Source organism: Nelumbo lutea, chromosome 6 (genome assembly GCF_056320005.1).
Source record: "Nelumbo lutea isolate HS-2025 chromosome 6, American lotus-T2T, whole genome shotgun sequence".
Taxonomy (NCBI): Eukaryota; Viridiplantae; Streptophyta; class Magnoliopsida; order Proteales; family Nelumbonaceae; genus Nelumbo; species Nelumbo lutea.
The window spans coordinates 24,872,441-24,897,485 of NC_142689.1; the positions used below are offsets into that span (position 1 = coordinate 24,872,441).

The 25,045-nt window shown below is 37.6% G+C and overlaps 1 protein-coding gene across 2 annotated transcripts; it reads left to right on the forward strand.

The window, feature by feature from the left end:
* Positions 1 to 9,321: 9,321 nt before the first annotated feature.
* On the forward strand, positions 9,322 to 23,143 carry LOC148848012 (E3 ubiquitin-protein ligase At4g11680-like). Of its 2 annotated transcripts, none has more exons than XM_088950206.1 (5): positions 9,322 to 10,250; positions 10,479 to 10,598; positions 10,702 to 10,834; positions 21,166 to 21,336; positions 22,565 to 23,143. In XM_088950206.1, the coding sequence occupies exons 1-5, from the start codon at positions 9,688 to 9,690 to the stop codon at positions 22,736 to 22,738; spliced, it is 1,161 nt and encodes a 386-aa protein (XP_088806332.1). In that variant the 5' UTR covers positions 9,322 to 9,687; the 3' UTR covers positions 22,739 to 23,143. The 2 variants fall into 2 exon arrangements, with proteins under 2 accessions (XP_088806332.1, XP_088806331.1); XM_088950205.1 differs by having other exon boundaries at positions 9,379 to 10,250; positions 10,476 to 10,598.
* Positions 23,144 to 25,045: the final 1,902 nt, after the last annotated feature.

Below are 25,045 nucleotides of genomic sequence, written 5' to 3' on the forward strand. Positions count from 1 at the left end.
TTATTAATTGAGACAAAATCAGACCCAAAATCGTTCTCATAGGAACCATACTGTGTTAATAGTCCGGTAGACTAAGTCCAAATTCGATATACCTGATTAATTATATTAAAAATTACATTCATATATTTATTTAATAATTTAAAATTAAAATTTTGATGATATAATCTAAATAAAATGATATTAAAATGCTAAAGTATTTATATGTTAATAAATTAAATATTTTTAACTAATATTATGTTAAATATTATCTATCATATTTACCATTTAAACATAAAATATGATAAAAATTATAAAAAAAAGAAATTTGTTTATATATATAATAAATAATTGGTTCTAGATCTGAATTGGGTCAAGACAGAAAATATCAATAAATGACCCAATTATTAATCAGAACAAAATCACATAAACATAAACAGATTTAATCGGTTCAATTTGGTTTGGTTCGGGCTGTTGGGTAGAACTGACCCATTGATAGCCATATTCTAAACCAATCTATATCCAAAATGATTATATGGTCAATAATATACAAAGATTTTTTTTTTCACAAAATAGGTTACATTTTATGGAAAAGCACAAACAGGCCCATTGCAAATTTATGGATTCCACTGCATATCTATAAACATTCAAAATGTCAAACACCCCCACTCTATGCACTTGTAAATAGGCATCAATTATGAGCTAACACTTACCCCAACTATACTTTGGGCTTAAAAATTGTGATGGGCTGAATCATCATTCTTCCTATATTTTATGTCTAAAAAGTAAGTTTATAAGAGCATATAAGATAATTATGGCTAAAAACACATTTTATGATTAAAATATCGATATTGTATGCCCGATACGGGGTGTATTGTATCGATATCAGACCTGACAGGCACAAGAACTGAATACATACTTTGCTAGTCATACGTATCAGTCCGATACCGCCATTATACCGACTCATATCATATAGAATCAATGCGTCCATACCATCGTATAAATCGCGTCTCACTTAAAAATGTTGAGGCCCGCATGATTTGAACATAGAACTAACCTTACAAAACGAACCAGGAGCATGCCTCTTCAACCACCAAACCACTTAAAACATTTTGATAAAAGGAGAAACACACTAATATTTATTACATGTCTACTAGTTTACATATAACCCAAATAAATAATATATATCAACAATTCCAACTATAAATTAAAAAGAATAATTTTTAAACTTAGTATTTTAAGAACAATGGAATAAATAATTTATCAAATTTACATATATACCAAATTTTGATTTTTTTATTTCAAGAAATTTATACAAATAAAATTATTATTAGTAGAATAATTATTTTAATACTTTAAATTTATAAATTTGCACATTATATATATGTATATTCAATTTTTTATAAATTATTAATTAATATTTTAATTTGTACTAAATAATAATGTCCTTACTATTTAAAAAATAAAAATATTATTTACAAAATATTTGAGAATATAACATAAATTGAATTGTTCAATTCCACTAGTCTACATTTATATAAAAATAAAATAATTTTATATTTTAGAAATTTTATAAAATAAAATATTAATAATGGAATAATTATTTTAGTAATTAAAGTTTATGAATTTTAATATGATATATATCTTTCAAATTTTAATAGATTTGGTATATTTTAAGTTAAGATTATATATTTTTATAAATTATTAATTAATACTTTACTTTATATTTTATAATAACATATTTATTTTTTAAAATGAAAATAACATATTTATTTTTTATAATAACATATTTACTTGAGAACTTTTTTTGTTGATTTTTTGTTAATATTAAAAAATAAAAGTAATAAAATAGAAATATTGATAAAGTAATTCAAATATAATAGTTGCATATGTTTTATGCACTGGACTTTAATAGAAAATAAAATAATAATGACTTTGTGCATGTATTAATTTCTAAGCATATATATAATATGTTTTATATTCTTGATTGATGCACTATCAATAAAATTGCATAATATCTATGCATCTCTCTACATTAGTGGTAATATATCTCTTCATATATACCATTAAAATATAAAGCTCCTATGTATTTATATATTATTTATAATTATTTTGATATTAAACTTAATATTATTAATATATTTATAGAATTTCTGTGCATTTTCCTAGTATATCCAAGCGTTTCTATATTTTTCATTTGTATCCATGCGTTTCCTAAACATATCCATATCAAATTGTCCGATACTAATACTTTGATCATTGATTTTATAAGCATATTTAGCAAGGCTTTTAAAACCATACCGGACATGGAATCATTATGGGGATCAGTTTTCGGGCCAACCGGTCCAATCGTCTGATCTGAATGGATGACCTGCTTTGACAAAAATTAAAAATAAAAAACAGCCAAAAAACATTGTTTAGGTTGACAGTTTTACGGCTCGACCGCCCAATTCACTAACCAAATCAACTGATTTTGGCAAAAAAAAACTGTCTTTGAAATAATCAAAATGAAATTATAAATTATTATTATCATTGGTAATTATAGTCATTAAATATAATTTGGTCCAATCAGATCAAATCCAATTGTCCAAATTAATAATTGGTTCAATTTTGAAGCATATTGAACAGGGGACGTGGTACGTAGAGACTCTGTTATTGCAATAGGATGCACAAGGGATGGGGACCTGAAGGAAGGTGGTGCCAACAGCCCAAAACATTTGGTTGTTAACCTGCTCATCGACAACAGAAGAGGAGAGAGAGGGCAGGGTTCAGAGGTCTGTTCACCGACAATAAAGGAGGAGAGAGAGGGCGCAGTCATGTAAAAATGGAAAAAGAAGAAGAGAGAGAGGGGGCACCCACAACAGCTGAGTGTTATTTAATAATTTAAGTGACAATTTGAGGGATAAATTTGTAAAATGCACATTTTTTAGATGTTAAATCATTTACATTGCCTGATAACTTCCTCACATTCAGAAATCTACAAAAGTAGAAAAGCAAATTTTCTTCAAAATGCTTTCAGAACTTTTTTGGAGATTTTTTTTTTGCTTTTTAGATTTATGACTTCAGATTTATTGAACACCACCTTAGCTTCACATTTGTGCGAGGGGGGCAATTCAGCTTGTCTCGAATTAGTATTTTACATTGATTTAAGTTCAGGCATCAAGCTGGGCCCATTAAAATTTTTGGCAAAAAGCCTAAACTGAACCCGCCCAAGTTGCACCCCTAAATTATGTATAAATATCATGTTAACATTTGTTTATGTATATATGTATGTATGCATATAGTTACAACAATTTTATTTTTGAAGAGCAAAAAAAATCTCAACATGATAAGTATGTCCTTTTACATTTAATAATGGTAAAACTAAATTGGCCTCAACAACTAAATGAAAAAATATATATAGAGAAGTTGTGACAACTCGAGCCCAACAAAACCCCAAGAACTTTGGATTTGGTTAAGTTTACATTTGAGGGCCCCATAGCTTGGGTTGGGTTAGGGTGTTGACCTGAAACCCGACTTGCATCCTTGTTATCTATATGCAAAATATGGATACTAAAGTTATTTTGGAGGCAAATAACAATAAAAAAAGAAACATTTAGGCATGTTTTACACTTGTTTTCATCAAATCCATGTTAAGGGTTTTATCATCCTATATATGTTACCATCAAAACCATGTTTATGGTTTCATTCCTATGAGTTATTGTTGTTTATATCCATTTATATATAACATTTAGGCACATGCCTCACATTTCTAATATCATATATTATCATATTAAATAAAAAATATGTATGATAAATAAGAAATATTTTATTCACGTCAAAAATGTAAAAAAAAAATTGAAACATATAATAATAATAACAATAATTATTGTTGTTGTTGTTGTAGGTTGGGTAGTAAGGCTATAGAGAGGGCTTTCCTTAAAAGACAGAGGATGACCGGATAGGTAATACAAGGAAAGGGTGCTTAGTGTGGGAAAAGTAAGGGAATTAGTAAAAACAGTAGGGGAGCAAAAGGTTGGGATGTAAGGATTCTCTTAGTACTCTTGAGATAATCTCATGTGGAGGGTTTCATGCCTCCCTTATTTATAGAGGAAGGGATAAGGCTATAAAGGGAGACAAGAAAATGGCAGGAAGGAATTTTCCTATCCCCCCAAAAGCGGCTGTGATTCATTAAGCATATAACGAGTAAGTAGGGTTGTTCACGGGTCGGGTTTGGGTCAGTTTATTGAGGTTTTTCCAACTGACCCGACCTGATCGGGTTACATGAGATGGAAACCGAAACCGACCCAGTGTTAAGCAAAACCGACCTGGTCAGTTTGAATCGGATTGGGTTGGTTTGGCTTCTAAGTTCATCCATGCCTCTCATGGCCCATGTGCCTGTGTGGTGCAAGTTTGGGTTGTCAAATATTTCAGTTTTTATGTAAAACTGAAATATATTTGTTTAACAGTTTTAAATATAAAATATATTTAAATAGATTAGGTTGATTTAATTTAAAATCAAAATATATTTAAATAGTTAAGTATGAACTAAGTCGGTTCAGTTCGGATCAGTTTCAGTTTTCACACAAAAAAACTAAACCCGACCCGAACCATTGGTTTATAAATTTGTACAACCCGAAATCGAACGATGCTGATAAAAACCCGACTGACTTGGATTGGATTCGTCTGGGTTAATCGGTTTGGTCGGGTTAGGCCTTCTTATGAACAGCCCTACGAGTAAGCTCACTCGTAATCATGTGGTTTAAGTGATGCTCCTTTGTTGAACATGTAACATGGTGAGTACAATGTTGTCGTCACTATTAGAGTGTCAATCTGTGCTGCCAACCTAACATGAGAGCATTAATGGGTGTGACCCTTGCTTATTAATGACATCATATATTGCATTCTTTTGCATTTGTTTGTTTGAAATAACATATTTGTAAGTTTATGCAATTTTCGATTGTAATGCCTCAGGTGATGGATATAGTGTTCATCATGTTGTGGTTGCTTTTGTATTATCATGATCCTCATTGCAAATTCTATAAGAGTGATCTACATGTACTTGTAATCACCACCATCGTCTCTCCAACACCCAATCACCTTCAACCATTTTTAACCCTTTCCAATGAGCCCTAAATTTGATTTCATTCAACAATTCAGTCATAATTATAAGTCATTCTCTAAGGTTATGTTTGGTTTGAAGGAAAAGGCAGGGAAAAGAAGGGAAAAAAAGAGAAAATTATACAAACATAGCCTAAGGAATAAACATGAAAGAGGAAACATAATCCCAATTGAAATAACTACTTTTTTTGTATTTAAATGCAACGATGTGCAACTAGATGAATTGTAAGTTTTAGGGGTACAACCATACAAGGGATTGAGCAAGGAGGCTGATTGAGTAACATTATGTGGCTTTTAAGCATTTACTCACGGGTAAAAACTTGGGCTGTGCTTGGTTTGAAAGATAAAGTAGAGAATCCTACCTTTTTCCCTTCAAACCAAACACTTTGAGTGATAGAATGATAATAAAAAGGGTCTTTGACGGGATCCAAAAGTTCAAGGGGTTTTATCACAAATGAAAGTTCAGGGATAATTGTCACTGCACCCAAAGTATATGGTAGTAATATGTAATTTACCCTATATAAGATAAAGATGATATGACATTCAAAGAATGGTGAAATATGGTTGTAAGTTTCCAATCATTCAAAGAATTATATGACATAAAAAATATATTGATAGTGTTGCTCTTTCCAATAATGTTATAAAGGCTTTATTACTCCCTAAATGGACAAATGCAATGAAAAAAGAGATAAATGTCTTACATAAAAATGATGCATGAGAGTTAGTAGGTGAATGAAATGAACCAATTTGATGTAAATGAGTGTTATTTTCAAGTAAAATATGGTTCACAAGTTTGTTTTTTTCAAGGAAACCCCTCTTTATAGCCTTACCACCCAACCCATAACAACAACAACAACAACAAACAATAATAATAATAAGGAGAAAATGACGCCCTTATGGTTCTTTTGAGAAGCTAGGATCTAGAAGATTGTGAGGTGGTGGATGATGGATGTAGCACCGATGAAGGCAATGGTGGTAAATGGTAATAAGATACACAAATTCTAGAAGACTCTTAATCAGTTGAGTTATATTTTGAATATTTGTGGATAAATTCAATATTTCGTTTTTTCCGTTAGTACTTAACTAATGATAATGGATAGTTTAAGATAATATATAAACAATTAAGGTAAAATTAAGGGTAAAATACAAAAACCTCCCTTTAGTTTTTTGACAATCATAAAAACCTCCTCTACATTTTTACTTTAACAAAAACCTCCCCTATACTTTTTAGAAAATATATAACCACCTCCGATCCTAGACAGAAAAGCCAACCTAATGTATTTGTTTTTCCAAAATGCCTATTTTTCCCTCACATCTATTTATTAAAATGTCATAAAAAACATTGTTCATTTTCTTAATTAAGAACTAGAGTCACCAACCTTTCTCGTCCATCTGGGAAGGTCAATTCACGACACATCACTCCTGGAGTAGTGGAAGCAGGGAATCATCCCATGAGCTTGCATCCTCTCTATGGGTTGGCTAGTGAGGGCCTCACCGCCAAACTGCAAGCTCTCCCTAGGATGGCTATTGGCTAGTCAACCTCACGTCTACCTTGCTCTGTCTCCACTCCAACAATTGAACAAAGTGCAAAGTAGGGCCATTGGTACTCGCAGGTTGCAACAAAAGAAAAAGGGCGGGAAAAGATCACTACAAGGAAGGCCATTGCCCATTGGAGTTAAATATATATTCCAATCTAATGGCATGAGAGTGTGTAGTTCCTCCTCTCACCAAAAAGGAAGGCGGCTCCTCCCAATCTAATTTCTCAAATCGTTCATGAAAAAGGTTGGAGTCAAAAGAAAAATGGTAAAAAAATTGGAACTATACCTGCCTAAAAAAGGTTTAAGCAAGGAAGGAATTGGGAGCAGGGATGTCTAAAACCATAAACGATGGAAAGAGAAGTAGAAGGATGAAGAATCGGAAGGTGGATTTCAAAAACGTGCGGGAGGAAATCATCTTCCTAATCCTTGTGTAGTAAAGAAAATGACTTAGAATTGAGTTCTAAATGGTTAAATCAATCTATTGCTTAACCAATCCTTCAAGCTTTGGCTACAAAAAATCTTCATCTTCTTCAACGTTGAAGGATATCCGATGATGAGTTTCTTGTGGAACCCAGGACCAATGGAGTACACATGTGGAACCCAAGATTGGAAATCTCTTCTTCTCTTAACGCCTTTCCTTGGTCCTCATTTGCATCCAAATGCTAAAACCGATAAAATTTAGAGAACAAAATGTTTGAGAGATGGAAAATCTTACTTGGTGCTTGTTCAAACCTGATGAGGGCAGATTTGACCCTCCACTGACATCATGACACATGGTATAATAGAACAGTTGGACTACATCCCAATATCACTTAGGCAATAACTTGCCTTAGCCAAAATGGGGTCCCAACTGGCGACCTGCCTCTGCTGCCGACCTATCGACCTACTTCTGCTGCCATCCTGGCAACCTGCTTCTACTGCCAACCGGGAGACCTACTTCTGCTGTTGACATGGCAACCTGCCTCTTTGCCGCTGACCTGGCGACCTACTTCTGCTGCCGACCTGGCGATCTGCCTCTGCTGCCGACTTGGCGACCTAGTGACCTGGCAATCTACTTCTCTAGAAGCTTGACAGTTGTCTCCAGACCTTTCGGGATCATGTCGTGTAACCATAGGCCTTATCCACATCCCGTCTGAATTGGAGGGAAATGGTAAGCCTTATTAACTGGCATGTTATCCTCCTTCCAAAGTGGAACAAACCCCTACATCGTGGGCCGAGGATTTTGGGAGCATTTCGCGAGACTCACAGCAGCCCAACTATATAAGGACGTCAGCCCCTAAGGCCTAGGTAGATGCGTAATTTAGTTTTCGCAGCTCTCCAGCTCTCTCACATTTAGCTATCTTAAAATCTCTAATTCGCTAACTTAAGCATCAAAGTGCCCACCCCGGGTAAAGCAACCCGGGCACTCTAACACTATTTTCTTGCAGGTCGTATCAGAGCCACCTCTCCAGCTCGTCACCACTCAGCTAGGCATCAGAGCCACCTCTCCAGCTCGTCACCATTCAGTTAGGCATCAGAGCCACCTCTCCAGCTCATCACCATTCAGTTAGGCATCAGAGCCACCTCTCCAGCTCATCACCACTTAGTTAGGCATCATAGCCACCTCTCCAACTCATCACCACTTGGTTAGGCATCATAGCCACCTCTCCAGCTCATCACCACTTAGTTAGGCATCATAGCCACCTCTCCAGCTCATCACCACTTAGTTAGGCATCAGAGCCACATCTCCAGCTCGTCACCATTCAGCTAGGCATCAGAGCCACATCTTCAGCTTGTCACCACTCAGCTAAGCATCAGAGCCACCTCTCTAGTTCGTCACCATTCAGTTATGCATTAGAGTCACCTCTCCAGCTCGTCACCACTCAATTAGGCATCACAGCCACCTCTCCAGCTCGTCACCACTCAGTTAGGCATCAAAGCCACTTCTCTAGTTTGTCACTATTTAGTTAGGCATCAGAGCCACATCTCAAACTCGTCACCACTCAGTTAGGCATCAAAGCCACTTCTCAAACTCATCATCACTCTAGCATTAAAGCCACATATCCAGCTCGTCATCATTTAGCTAGGCATCAGAGCCACCTTCCAGGTAGGAACCATTCAGCTAGGTGTCCAAGCCACATTCCAGGCAGGGATTATTCAACCAGGCATCCGAGTCACCTGTCAGTCGGGAGCTGCCAAAATGCGCATCATCAAAACCTTTGTTCCATTGTTTGCATATCGGGGGAAGAAGATGACAATAAAAAATATATTTTTTTCTACAAGTTTTAGTCACATTTTAAGATGACGTGGTGAATTGTTGTTGGAGGTTGCATGTAGGTGGACTGAAGGGTATAATGTGTCGGAGAGAGAGAGAGAGAGACGATGGCTCTAATTCTTAGTTTCTTGGAAGAAAATGAACAATATTTTAGAGAGTATTTAAATAGATAGGTATAAGGGCAAAATAGGCATTTAGAAAAACAAACACATTAGATTGGCTTTTTTGTCTAGGAATGGAGGTACTAGAATATTTTTTAAAAAGTAAAGGGGAGATTTTTGTTAAAAGTAAAATACAGAGGAGATTTTATGATTGTCAGAAAACTCAGGGGAGCTTTTTGTATTTTACCCTAAAATTAATCGATTAGCTAAACCATAAAATTATGTTTGGTTTGAAGGAAAAAATTTAAGACACTATTTCGTTTTTTCCCTTCCTTTTCCTACTTTTTCCTTCAAACCAAACACAGCCTAAGCGTACAACAAATTTGCCAAAAAAAAAATTTTGATTCACATCATATCCGGTTCAATTCGATAAGATTCGATTGCAATTCCATACATGTCCTCAAATGAAGACGTTCATCTGTCCGGAAGTGCCCATTTGATTTTGTCGTTGTTTCCACCGATCGTGAATTAACAATCGTGTTTACCTATCTTTAATTGCAGAAAGTGTATTGACTGAAATTCGGGAGAAAGGAAATTCTTATTTTACTTGCTTTATTTTTTTTGGCTTCACTTGATGAAGTCGACTCGAATCGGGCAGCAGGAGCTGTGGGATTGATTAGAGTTAGGGTTTCTGTCATCCGAAGGGAAGAGTTCGAGGATGGCAACAACGAGGTATCCGAATTCAAATCCCGATGATATTGTTGATTCGACACCGTTGCTCGGAAATTCGGACAGAAGTGGAGATGAAGATCGAAGTCGTAGGATTGGCCGGAGGCCGAGTTTACGCGGAGCTGCTCGGTTTCTCCGAAGAGCGAGCAGCCGTCGGATGTTGAGGGAGCCATCGATGCTGGTCCGAGAGACGGCGGCAGAGCAATTGGAAGAGCGACAGAGCGATTGGGCTTATTCAGGACCAGTTGTTGTTCTGGACATGGTTTGGAATATGGCTTTTGTGATTGTGGCGGTTGCGTTTCTGATCTTGAGCAGAAATGAATCCCCGTCAATGCCTTTGAGGTTGTGGATTATGGGGTATGCTGTGCAATGTATCCTGCACATGGTATGCGTCTATGCTGAGTATAGACGCCGGCACCCATCACATCGATCGACATCATTGGAGCAAGGTGGAGACGGGAGTAGTGGGAATTTGAGTACAAGCTATCGAGATGATGCAGGGGATGCTGGCGATTATACGACGGCGATGCTGCAGGATGAGGAGGGAACCGGGTATTGTCACTAACAATATTATTAGTAAGAGGAAAATCTTGCATTTCCATCCTTTGATTACAAGTTTACAACCAATTATTTTTTCTGGTAACCACTCAGACGTTGTTGGTACTGATGTGGAAGTTGGGTTGGGTAGACATCCCTAACTCAATGCAATCAAGGAATCATCACATACTATACCTTATGCAACACCATTCACTTGTTCACAGTTCACTTCCTTTGCAGCAGTGTGGCAAAACATCTGGAATCCGCAAATACAATGTTTTCATTTATATGGTGGATCATTGGGTTCTACTGGGTATCCGCTGGTGGCCAAGCCTTGACACGTGATTCTCCTCAGCTTTACTGGTTGGCATACCTCTCTATTTATGCTGTTTGAACTCGTGAAGCTTAGTTTAACTTTGACAAATGTTTCTCAATCGACCTTTTTTTTTTTGTTTTTTATTGGCAGGCTTTGTATAATTTTTCTAGCATTTGATGTCTTCTTTGTGATTTTCTGCGTTGCCTTGGCATGTGTGATTGGTATTGCTGTTTGCTGCTGTCTTCCATGTATAATTGCAGTCTTGTATGCTGTAGCAGACCAGGTATCTTACCCGATTCTTGTTCCTAGTTAGTTCCACAGATAATGCTAATATGTTGATTGTGATTTTACGTGTTCCTTATTAACTTGAAGTTTGCTTCCCCCCTGATTTGGCTAGAGTACACAAAGAAAATTGGGCAACACGATTTTGGAGTATTTAACTCAGGAAATCAATTTTCAATTATTGTGCATCTAATGAAGCCATGCAGTATGTTTAAATGGGTCATTATAACTTATGATTCGTTTCATTTCCATGAATCTTATTACCTCTGGATGTATTCAACAAGCATCTTAATTCTACAATTTTCAATAAAAATCTTGAGTGGTTTGAGGAAATTTCAGGGCATATTTGTTTATGGGGTAACGATTTGTTTTCTTGATATCCATCCCTACTTCACCACCATGAAACTTTGCAGGTTTTATCCGTGTCACATTTGATACCACCTAAGTCCTAACAAACACAAGGTGATCACTTAATCTATTTATTAGAGTGATATAGGACCATCAACTGAGAAACCCAATTTTCCTATTAGGTTTTTAATCCCATAGAACTTCAGCAACACCATGGGACATAGCCTTGTATTTTGCCTCCATACTAGACCTTGCCACAACACTGTTTCTTACTCTGCCAAGTAACAAGATTTTCTCCCACAAAGGTACAATAGCCACTAGTAGATTTTCTGTCATCCATTGAACTAGCCCAATTTGCATCAGTACAGACGTCATTGTCATATGCCCATGCTTCTTAAAAAGAAGCCCTGTTCCTAGGACTTGCTTTAAATATCTGAGCACTCTCTCCGCTACCTCTAGGTGAGCGGCCTTAAGAGCATTCATAAACTGACTGAGAACACTCACTGCATAAGCTATGCTAGCCCGAATCATGGACAAGTATAAGAGCCTCACCACAAGTCTTTGATATTGTATATCATCTTTTATTGGTTCCCCTTGACAATCACCTAGTTTGTGATTCATATCCATAGGGGTGTCATATGGTTCTGCCTCTAACTTGCCTGTATCCTTCAATAGATCTAGGATGTATTTCCTTTGGGAAATGAAGATCCCTTGTGAGCGGACAACTTTAAATCCAAGAAAGTAACGTAATGGATCCAGATCCTTCACCTCAAATTGTGTGGCTAGGAACCTTTTTAGTTTCTGTATATACGTGGCTAGGAACCTTTTGTTTGAATCCCATATTTCCATTTGTTGCGTAGCCTGATGAAATCTGCTAAACCAAGCCCTTGGAGATTGTTTAGGCCATACAAAGACTTCTTCAATTTGCACACCTTTTGTTCACTACCTCTAGCATAAAAACCAGGCGGTTGGACCATGTACACCTCTTCCTCTAAATCCCCATTTAAAAAGGCATTATTAATATCTAATTGATGAAGTTCCTAGTCCAGATTTGCAGCCAAGGAGAGTAGAACTCTAATGGAGTCCATCTTTGCAGTTGGAGCAAAGGTCTCTATATAATCTATTCCATACACTTGTGTAAATCCCTTTGCAACTAATTGGGCTTTATACATCTCTACTGTACTATCTGCCTTATGTTTTACAGAGAACATATCCATTTACATCCAATTGGTTCTTTTCCTTCATCCACTAACTCCCGTGCATCATCTTTATGTAAGGCATTTATCTCTTCTTTCATTGCATTTGTCCATTTAGGGAGCAATAAAGCCTCTATAACATTCTTGGGAAGGGCGACACTGTCAATGGCTGAAAGGAAAGGACGAAATGAGGGTGGGGTGTTTTCATAAGACAAGAAATGGGCCATGGATGGTGAATGGTATATGATCTGACACCTTTCCTCTTTGTTGTAGGAGGGTCCAAATCATTGATAGAGGTATCAATGTGAATAGGTTTAGGAATATTAATCAGAATATCAATGAGTACAACTACTCATTGTACACAAAACCTTTTATTAATACAAATATACTTTACCTTTTCTAAAAAAAAAAGAATTTTAATAGGAATAATAATACCTAGATGGGAGGGATTTGTCCCCTAAGAGTATGATGGCATTGTTGCAAAGTTGTAGGGTGTTCCACGACTTTTAAATTCATTGGCTTTGGCCTTTTTGACGTTGAAGAAAGACACATAATGGAGGAGGGTTAGGAACAAGAGATAAGAGAATCTATTTCTCCTCAAACTTACTCTCCCCCCGAGGAGGAATTGGAAAGAAAGGCTCATTCCCAAAGAAGGATACATCCATAGAAGTGAAGTATTTCTGGGACATTGGGTCAAAACATCGATATCCCTTTTGAGATGAGGGGTAACCAAGAAAAACACAACTTATAGCTTTGGGATTGAATTTACCACGATTAGGAGACAAGTAATGGACACAACATTGATAACCAAAGACAGGCATGGGTATGGGAAACAATGGTGCTTTAGGGAGGAGAAGTTGATGTGGAGCCTTATATTCCAATACCCAAGAAGGCATATAATTTATAATGTAGGCATCAACCATAACAACATCCATCCAAAACCTCTTTGCTACATGCATATGTAAAAGCATCCCTCTAGCAACTTCAAGGAGATGGCAATTCATCCCGTTTGCAGCCCTGTTCTACTGGGGGGTTTTGGCACTAGTGGTGAGAACCACAAGAAGAAAAAATTTTAGTAAGATCACCATGGAAATACTCCTTCACATTATCAGATTGGAAAATTTGGATATTGATTTGGAACTGCATAAAAACCATGTGCAGTTTGAAATTGGATATCAGGCGTATAGTTTGGTGGCGCCAGCTATATTATTTATATGTATGGCAACCTGAGGCATATAAACTGAAGAGAGAGAGAGAGAGAAGGAGGGAGATCAAAAGAAGACCAAAAGAATAGGCTGGTGGCGCCAGCTATATTATTTATATGTAGGGCAACCTGAGGCACATAAATCAGAGAGAGAGAGAGAATAGTCTGGTGGTGTCAGCTATATATGTAGGGCAACCTATGGAAGATTACATCAGTACGAAAGACACATGGACTGATCTTGGTGAAAGAATGTCATGGATAAACTACTGATAAAATAAGAAAGATGTCGTGAATGAACTGTAAAAAGGTGCCTCATCTAATGTGTATACAGTGTTTCGAAAACGCATAGTCAATGGAGCAGCCTAGGCATGCAGGTGACGTTGTAATAGGTACATCATATCTGATATTTCTTATGATATTTAACAGTGTTTAGGAAACCGGATCGGACCATCCGGTCATTCTGGCTGAACTGTGACCCAGGCATATATCTGGTTTGGTCATACCCTAGAAACTGGAATAGGTAGAAAACCGCCTAAAACCGGCTGACTGGATGGTTTAACTGGGAAATCAGCGAACCAGTCGCAGTTTTGTAAAACTGCCCAGGTCTCAAATGTGTGGAATTTTTAAAATGCAAGTGGCACGATTTGAACCCATAAGCTTTTTCCCATGCATATGGTCTTGTCACCATTAGTCCACTTCATTATTTGTGTTGGTTATGAATTTTTAATGTGCATATTGCATCAATGCACATGTATTTTAAAATGTGATTTAAGAGGTTTGAACCCTGGTCAATTACTTTAAAAATCAAATAATTAGCCATCTATCCACCACATTCAAGTATAACATTAGTTTTATAATATATTATTTATAGTATTTATGTGATCTGTGGTATATATATGTATATTTCACATCATCACATTCGACCGTCGTTGAACCTTTGACCTGTGAACCTCTCCCTATTTAATTTAGGAGATTGTCTTTATGCATGCTCACTTGCTCACTCCATCTGTAAACTGTAATAGGGACCGGGTTTCAGTTGGACCCTGACTGAATCAGACTTAATTGTCCAAAGTATTTATCGGATTGGATTGGACCTGGTCCATCTGTAATGGATTCATGTTGGGCCAATATCTGGTCCATTGACAACCCCAGTGCCCTACGTGCATGCACACGTGCGAATTGGTTACTTTGTCATCAAGTACCAGGTGTTCCGTTCCGGTAAAGTGGACACCAACAAATGTGCACCAAATTGAACTAGACTTTGATGGCTTCCAACAACTATAATGGAAGCAAGTGTATGTGTGTGTGTGTGTGTGTGTGTGTGTGTGTGTGTGTGTTGCAATCATAGACCAGCAAATGGAGTATCTGGTGCATTGACCATGCAAGGGGTGAATGGGGGTCATCTGTTTTAGGGAAATTTGTAACATAACATGGTAAGGACGGGCTAGGTGGCTTTGTGCCAACCTAATACAATGGTTTTGCTAGGCATCTTTTAAGAACAATATTCTTTTTCATTAATTAATAATAAATAAATTTCAGTCTGAAGGACCTTGCCGGTTTCCATGTTTTCATAATGAACCTTTTCTTTATGGAAGTTTAATGTTAAAAATTTGATGTCTCATTGAGTCTCTTAAGAATATTTTTTGGATCCTCTCAAGATTGTGGAATCTGGTGTACTTGCCCCATGGGGATTTTTTACTTGTGCCTCTTCAAATCTCTTAACCATCAGAAATGTTCTCCCATGCCTTGGCTTTTGTTCTTTTTAATCGAAATGTCTTGTACTGATAAAAAATGGCTATTTATTTATTTATTTATTTTTTGTGGGATACTAAAGACAAAAGTTTCTATTGATCATGAAACCAGAGGGCCAATGGCCAATACATCAACTGTTGGCACAAACCTTTCCAGCCATAGAGGCGGACTACCTTGCCATTCACCTTTGGGGCAATTTCTACTATCTAGGTAATGAGCTATCTTGACAACAGATCTGGGAATATAAACAAAAAAGACATGGTCAAACCACAATCTCTCTTCAAGTATATCACAAAAATTAGGGCAGACATCACTTGGTAAACTCAGGGAGTTATCATTCAGAGGCTTCAGTAGAATATGAGTATCTGAGCTGATTGAAATAGCTCTCTTCCCCAGATTTTAGCAAAACACAAACCCAAGAGTAAAGCATGAGCCTTCAAGAACAGAGCATTTCTAGGAATAACTTCCAAAGACGTGGCAGCCAAAAATTTCTGAGATTCGTCAAAAAGAGCAATTCCACAACCTACATACACCGTCCACTAGAAGTGAAGCAAAATATGTGTGGGGAATTCTTCTTCGGCATCAACTGGTGGCTAGATTGAGATTGACCCAGCTGAGTTGAGATCTGCTGCAATAATCTGTTTATATTTTCAATGGTATGCACAGGATTAGGAGTCTGATCATGATGGACAATTTTTTTTGGAAAGGTAAGGTAAAAATTTATTAATTATAGAAAAGAAAAGATTCCAACAACTTCCCAGTACACCTCATCGGACAGAGAGGGGAACCTCATTACCGGCTCCAAATAGACTGAGAATAAAGTGTCAAATACATTTTGATGCTTATACTCAGATCTTACAGACATCCAAGAAGCAAGTTTGCACACAGAAATCTGTACCAAATCTTCTGTGTTTTTTGCTTTGTTACAGAAAATTCAACTGTTTCTCTCAGACCAAATGGACACCAGAACAGCCATAGGTATGGTTCTCCAGATCAGCTTCCCCTTTTTCTTCAGGCCAGGCAGCTTCCAGCAACATAACAGGTCTTTGACAGAGCTGGGCATGACCCAGTCAACCCCTGCAGCTTTGAGAATGTGGTCCCAAATCTTAGCAGAAATGTGGCAGTGGATACTGAGGTGATCTATTGTCTCTGGTACAAGTCCACACAGCCCACAGTTCAGATCAGGGATCTGCAGCCCTCTCCTATCCAAATTGACTTTTGAGAGACACTTGTTTAGGGTCAAATCCCAGACAAGTTTGTCTTGGAAGGGCTGATTGAGTTCCACACCTGTTTTCTTGGGAAGCCAGCAACCCCTGTCTTACTATGCTTAGACACCATAAACTTGACTGAAAACATACCATCTGCACTCCACTTCCAACTCCAATCATCATCCAAATTTACTGAAATGCTTTGCCTCTGTAAAAATTGCATGAACTCCATAAGATGATCCAACTTCCCATCAAAAAGATTTCTCCTAAAGAGAGGACTCCAGGAGATGGAGCCACCATTCGTGTCATAAGATTCAGCAACTGAGATTTCTGGGTTTGCAGCACACTAATAGAGCAGGGGGAAAGCTTCTGCAAGAGGAGTGTCCATGCACCAGGGATCCTTCCAGAATTTTATTCTGTTTCCTCTACCAATCTTAAAGCCTAACCCAGCTGAGAAAGCAGGGAGGGACTTCAGAATTCCTTTCCAAAGAGAACAACCCCGATTTTGCAGAGGGTCCAAAGAAGTCCAATTACCACAGTCCACATCAAATTATTTGCAATTAAAATCCTCCACCAAGCATTCCTTTCAGCTCCAAATCTCCATATCCACTTACTCAGGAGGGCAGTATTAAAAGTTTTTAATTTCCTTAAACCCAGACCTCCTCTCTCTAAAGGCAAGCACACCTGATCCCACATAACAAGATGATTTTTCTTTTCATCTTCCCACCCTCTCCAAAGGAAGTTCCACTGAAGGGATTCCAATTTTTTTGCCACCTTGGATGGGATATTGGGGGGTGGGGAGAGAGAGAGAGAGAGAATAGGTGGGGAGATTAGAGAGAGTACTCTTCAAAAGTGCTACTCTACCTCCAGCAGAGAGGGATTCTGCCTTCTAAGAGACCAACTTTCTTTCCATCCGCTCGATTACAAGGGAGCCCCAGGTATTCCTGTGGAAGGTAATTAACATGACAGGCCAGCACTTCAGCTAAAGCTTCAGAGTTGTCAACCTGGTCCACAAGAAAGACTACACCGTTCCCCAGATTTACTTTCAGTCCAGTAACCACTTCAAACCAGCATAGAATACCAAGCATCAATTCCAACTGATCAGGAGCAGCATCAATAAAACAAAGAGTATCATCAGCAAATTGGAGCATGTGCACTCCCCGCCCCCCCACGGACAGATTTCAAAGCCATCCAAAATTCATCTTTGCCAGTACAAAATCAAGATATCTCCAATTGACATTGTAGAGAACAGTAATGTGGACCCCACTAAGGTGGTCCCCACTGTTCATATGTCAGCAATAAGTTATGATTAGGATTAGTTCTTTATGATAAGACTAATCCTAATCTTATAAAAGACTAGGCCTAATCTTATCATAAAGAACTAATCCTAATCATAACTTATTGCTGACATACGAACAGTGGGGGCCACCTTAGTGGGGTCCACATTACTGTTCTCTACAGACATGATCATAGGCCTTTTAAATATCCAATTTACAAATCAGACCAGGTTTTCCATCCCTTCTTCTAGAGTCAATTAGTTCATTTGCAATCAGGACACTGTCCAACATTTGTCTACCAGGAACAAATGGACAATGATTGTCAGAAATTACATTGGATAGAACCTTCTTCATCCTCTCAGCCAGCACCTTTGCCAGAATCTTATAATAGCTATTTAGGAGACTAATGGGTCTGAATCCTTTAAGTTTGTAGCTCCAACAACCTTAGGAATGAGAGAGATAAAGGTGTTATTCAGACTTCTCTGTAAGGATGCCGAGCTGTGAAAGTTCTGAAAACATTTAGTAGATCTTGCTTGATAATGTCTTAACATTTTATATAAAAGAGATTAGTCAAACCATCTGGTCCAGGGATTTCTCTGTCTCTAGATTTCTGATTGTATCCTTAGTCTCCTCCTCAGTGAAAGGCCTTTCTAAGAGAGACTCTGCTCATCTGACAGTCTCTTAAAAGGCGCATTAATTGGAAGAGGTCTGGAAGTACAAGGCTCTTTATATAAGTTTTTGTAGAAAGATGTAGCAATGGCCTTGATTTCTTCATTTGTTTCTCCTAGTCTTCCTTCACATTCCTTATTTGCTGATTTCCTTGAATCTGTTTCGGGCATTTGCGATTTTATGAAGGAAGTTTGTGTTCCTGCCCCCAACCTTCAGCCAAGTTGTTTTTCTCTCTGCTTCCATCTGATCTCATATCAAAGACTGCCTTAGCATGATTTCTCTTCAACCTTTTATATTGAGAAATAGGACCTACCTCTGCTGCTCTGTTATTCCAGATATGCCATGTAATAATAGAGAAATGCAAACATAATTTGTTTTTTTCCCCCTGTTTTGACAGAGAATTATTCCCTAACAGCTGTACCAATAAGCTTCTAAGAGAGGCATTTAGTTCATAAGAAAAACAGAAGCCCGGTTATGAACCAAACCAGATAGGGATTGCCACTGGGCAGAAAAGAATAGCATGTTCTGTGGTTTCTATGTTTTCATGGCAGAAAGACAGGAGGAGATGGTGCCAATACCACACTTGATCAGATTACCCCTTACCAGAAGACTGTTATGGATGGCTATCCACATAAAGTTCTTTGTTCTAGGTCCAGATATGTTTCCATATAGTAGCTTTACCATTAGGAATACCGACCTGTACTACACCCTGTTCTTGAGAGTTTGCAAGAAAAAATCTGACCCGACTGAGAACATGCTGTTTCTTTCACAGCTCCATACGAGTTTATCCTCAACTTCCTGATGCGGGATGTTGATTCTAGTGATTTCCATTGGAAAATAGAATTAATCTTTCCAACATCCGATATTCTATTCTGCTGTCAATGAGATTCCTTACTACGTGCACCTCAACATTAGCAGGTTGGTCCATGGGAATTTTAAACATGGGAAGAAGGACCCAAGGTTCATGTTTTAATTGCCTCATCAGTACCAACTTGCCAAAACAGACCTTTAGTGAGAAGCTCACAGCCTTTAATCAAGTTTCTCCATTCCCAAGAAATGGACTAAGGACATTGGGCATGCAAGAAGGAAGAGTTTGCATGGTATTTGGCCTTAAAAAATCTTGCTATCAGAGATTGAGAAATCTCTAAGGTTATGTTTGGTTTGAAGGAAAAAGTAGGGAAAGGTAGGTAACCTTTACAGACCTTGTATAGGTTTTCCTACTTTTCCCTTCCTTTCCCTACCTTTTCCTTCAAACCAAACATAACTTAAGAGACTATAACCTTGCTTAGATAGGAGAGCCAAATTCATATTTCTTAAATCTCTTAAGACCCAGCCCCTCCTTTTTTGATTTACATAGAGTCTTCTAACTAAATTATAACTTTTGGATCTTGAGGGAGCTTCCCCACCAAAACCTTCTTTGGGCTTTCATGATATCATCACACAGAGAGCTAGGCAAAAGGAAACATGACATGATATAGTTGGTAAGGGCACTGAGTACAGATTTTATAAGAACTTCCTTGCCTGCATAGAAAAGGAATTTATCTTCCCATCCTTGGGTCCTCTTGATAATTATCTCGAAAATAAAATTAAAGGCTTCTCTCTTGGATCTACCAATGTCTGAGGGAAGGCCGAGATACACTCCGGGAATCAATGCTCTTCTAATTTTCAAAGATTTGGAAAGCACTCGTTGAATTCCGGGAAGAGTATTGACACTAAAAGACATTTCAGTTTTGGAGAGGTTAACTTTTTGTCCTGAAGCTCTCCCATACAATTTCAAAATTGAGAGAAGAGTCTCATCCTCACTAAAGTTAGCTTTGCAAAAAATATGGCTATCATCAGCAAAGAGCAGATGCAATCATGGGGGAGCCAGCCTACAAATTTTCACCCCGTTAATCTTTTTTCTGATTCATTATGTCTCAAAACTGCAGAGAGCTTCTGAAACTAGCAGAAATAGAAAAAGAGATAGTGGGTTACCTTGTCTGATATTTTCTCTTGAAAGCACATATTCATTTGTTTTCCTGTGTGTGCGTGGCTCTCTTTCTTACCCTCCTTAGGAAAGGAAATGACAAATACAATGATGAAGCTAAATTCATTCAAGGGGATCACATTAGAATAAAAGGAAGAACAAAGCAATTGATGATTTAGTTTCCATCTTACATTATCTAATTTAGAAAGGGCTGAAATGATTAGTGAGAATTGTAATTAGATTCTCCAGTTTTGTCATTAAAGCTAGTTTCATTTGCAGTGACAGTCTTGTGATAATTATCGCTTTTTTTTAATCTTAACCATAATATGAGGAATGCTTGATTATTTATTCTTGTACATAGAAAGTTGATGTATTCCTTTTTGTGTTTTTCTTTTCTTACTAGCATATTGGGCAATGCTAGTTAAACCAATTTGGGGTTGAATTTCTATCAGTTAGTTCCAGTCTCTATTTCTGGATGCTGTGCAATGGTAAATTCACAGACCATTGCTTGGTGTAATGGTAAAATCTCAGGCTGGAAGTGTGAAAACTTTGGTTTCAATCTGAGAGTGGTCACTTGGTGCAAAAAATGCTAAAAGTTAGGACTGTATCCAGTCTACCCCTCCCAAGACCCCACATAGCTAGGACAACATTGGGTGATGGTCCTTTTTTTTTTCTTTCTAAATGCTGTGTATAATCTTATTTTTGAAAGCAGGAAGGTGCTTCCAAGGAGGATATTGACCAACTACCAAAATATAAATTCCAGAGGATTGGTAATTTTGAGAAAATTACCGGTGAGATACAAGGCCTTTTTGGAGGAATAATGACCAAGTGTGTGTCTGACACTGAAACACCAATTGAACATGTTCTCTCACTGGAAGATGCTGTAAGTTGTTTGGTTCTTATTTTGGTTATCATTGATTAAAAATCTGACTTTCACATATTGAATTATATTGGCACTTCAACATGTTAATTTGTTCTCTTGTACTAGCATCTCACTGTTCTTATATGGAAGTACTACAGCTTGTACTACAAAAATATTACAAATATTACTCATGAAAGATTCATTATAGAAGTACTTCAGAGAAGAAGATACATAGGGTTTTGGATAGCAACCCCTGCCCACATGACTTACTCACCAATTGGTATGCAGTTGCAAGTTGCAACTTGGGTCAGGCTCAAACCCAGACCCAGTTAACCATGTTGGAATTTATCTGACAGTTTTAGACCCTGGATTAAACTTGGATTGATTCTGTTGGTAAACCTGACGCAACCTGGACCTGGTAATGAATATTAATGTTTTACTTCATAATTATTCTCTTTGTATGTTTAGAACTTACATTGGACTGGTTTTGCCTACCTGACATATCTGGGCAATCAGAATTCCAAAGACAGATAAGGTGGCTGCTTCTTTCTTGGGCTTAAGTTCAGACCATTTTTTTCTCCTTCCAATTGGATTGGTTCTGCTATTTCAGTGCCATGGAAGCATGACTGGTTTTGCCTACCTGACACCAAGTGCTTCTGTCTGATGTCATGTAGAATGCCCCATATCATGCTCCCATGGCACTGAAATAGCAGGTCATTAGAAATGGAGTCTCAGTGACCCATTTAGAGTCCTTTTTTTTTTACGTTTTGATTATGATGGGTAAATACCACTTCAGAAATATCTATTCCTAGATTTAAATATCTGTATTATTTTGTTTTTTGCAACAGCTTATTTGCCTCTTTATGAATGAAATCTTAACCATTTCTTCTCAACAAAATTTAAATGACAAAGTTGCATGGTTTTAGTAGTGGCAGGTGTCAAACTGTGAGGATGTGATCTTATAATCACATGTATTTTCTTTTATTCCTTTTAGCAGTAAGGATATTCTTTTCCAAGCCTAGCACAATCCACCCCACTTATCCGGTTATGCCAACCCAGACCAACCCAACCTTATCCAACCTGGATTATCCTTTATGTGATTTATCTTATGGTCAAGAACCCTGCACTGGGTCAAGCAACATGTTCAATTTCTATATTGGGCTTTGATAGGCTCCAACCTGGATTAGCAGTAAGGACTTGCCCTAAGTTGCATTTGTAATCTAATTATGGTACATGTGGTATTCTATAGGAGTGTTGTATCTGCCTTTCGACCTATGATGATGGAGCTGAACTGCGCAAACTTCCCTGCAGTCATCATTTTCACTGTTCCTGCATAGACAAGTGGTTGTACATTAATGCTACTTGCCCCCTCTGCAAGTACAACATCATAAGGAGTGGCAATCAAGGTAGGGAAGAAGTATAGAAGGTGGGCTCTTAAGCAATTGTAGTGACATTTCCTCTTCCTATCCTCTGGTACATGTGCTTGTAGGCTGACACAAGTTCAAGTTGTGTATAATATTTTGTTCTGTAGCCTGTCTTTCTGTCTTGCATAGTTGGCATAGGGCTGGCACTTGAAATATTGATGCTGGCAGCTGCTTCAGCATAAAGGGTGTTGGTACAGGTACTATTATAGTTGTGGGTGTCTTCATTATTCATTGCTTTTGTGTTTTTAGTTTTGTGTTCTAATCCTATACCAGCTTGTGTATATGTCTTGTAACTTACAAAGGAACCAACCGGCTGGGTTAATGTGGAGGCTATTTGTTCTCTCTTTTGTTCACGGAAACGGAAATAGTCTAGTTCTTTAAATGAAAATTTATTGTTTGCACAAGTTGGAAAAGCAGATTCAAGATACATGGGAAAGAATGGGAAAGGGTAGTGATTCAGAAAACTCTTATTGAAATGATTCGTGTTTTAGTCTGTGTTTGGAAACGATGCATTTAAGTGTGAATGCAAATATGTAGTGTGTAAAATGGTCCATATAAATTGCAAAGTTGGGTTAGTTTTGCATTGACAAATTTAACTTCTTACCAAATAGACTTTTAGTTGTAATAGATGCAAACACAAATTCCAATAAAGCATATCTATTTCTTTTTCTTTTATGTTTTTTATCAAAAGCCCACTTGAATGCAAATTTACTTCTTTTTTATTGATGTACTTTTACATCTTATTATCAATGTAAATATGCATTGGAAAATGTGTTTTCTATCATTTGTCAATGCATAAATGTAATGTTGCTAAATACAGGCAAAAGTGAACCAGAGTGCAAATTTACCCTGAATCTGGATTTACACTCCATTTGCATCGTTTCCAAACGCAGCCTTAGAAGCAAGATGTGAGCACGATACATTTCTTAGAGCCTAATGCTGCGCTTCGTTGCAGTACAATTTTATTTGTACTGGTACAAATGCATGGGAGTATAAATGAAAAAAAAAATGCAAATTCTCGATTGATTTTGTTTTGGGTATTATTTTATTTTGCTTTATGTCTCAATTAACTTAACTTGCACTGCAACCAAACAAAATAAGCTAAAATTTGAAATAAAAATTGGTCAGAATTTACACTTGAATCATTTGCATCGCCATAGTTTTACATTTGTGCAAATTTATTTGCATTGCAACCAAATGCAACCTAAGAACTGTGCAATATCGGGAATTCAGGACTGGAGGTGCAAATTGGGTGGGCTAAGTCACACAAATGTGCATCTAAACAAAGTGAGATGCCACTTTTGGAGAAAAGGAATTAATAAAGCAAGGCTTAGGCCCCGTTTGGCATTGTTCTGTGGGAACACTCTTTTTGTTCCCAATGTTCTTGCAGTACAGAAGTATGTTTGGTACGCAAAAAAATGAAGAAAGAACTTATTCTAGAACAAGAACAAGGCCTGAAGAACTTAGAACACGAAGTGAGAAATGTGGTATTAAGATGTGTGGTTGGGTTTCTTATGTTAATAGGGGTATTGGTGTAATTTCAAACAATAAAAGAAAATTGTTTTATTGACCCCCCCTTCTTCTCCAGTAACAATATCCATTTACTATAACACATCACTATGTTCTTGTTTTTTTTTTCCCCTTTTTTGTGTTGTATCTTCTCTCGCAATAATGCCCTTTAAGGCATCGCAAACCCGTAACCTTATTGTAAACATGGGGTGAGCACTCAGATGCTTAAACTAGTCGAGTTAGTAGAGTAGGAGAGCAAGAGAATAAGATCTATGTTTGCATTAGATTGCACATACTTTGTAAAGGAGGGTAGAGTCCCTTTTATAGGCGTTGGGGGTCCAAATTCCGTGTTCGAGATATTTGGGGACGTCAAACCTTATCGGCTTGTTATCTTCAAGGCATGTCTCTCCCACGTTGGTCGGGATCTTCATCCAATATCTCTGAATCGTATGGAGACCGAGGTTATCCATGTTGAGTGAGCAATGTGCTACTGCCCAACTCGGAAGCAATAGGCGTGTTACTCCGGGTAAAGGTCAATCTGCCACATAGGTTGGTACTCCAGAGGCGGTTGCTTGAATCATTCGTTGCCCAGGTCAAAGGAGTGCAAGTTGGTCTTCAAGGTCCTTGACATTGACTCCCAAGGTGGAAATGTTGTTCTATTGCAGAGTGTCTGGTTGGTCTCCCTAGGTCGAGATGCGCACCCATGTGGCGTTGAGGTGTCATCAGATGGTTCGGTGTGCCACGTGCCTCTTCGTGACTAGCTAGCCAAGTTTCCCTCCATCAATTGCCCCCACTCC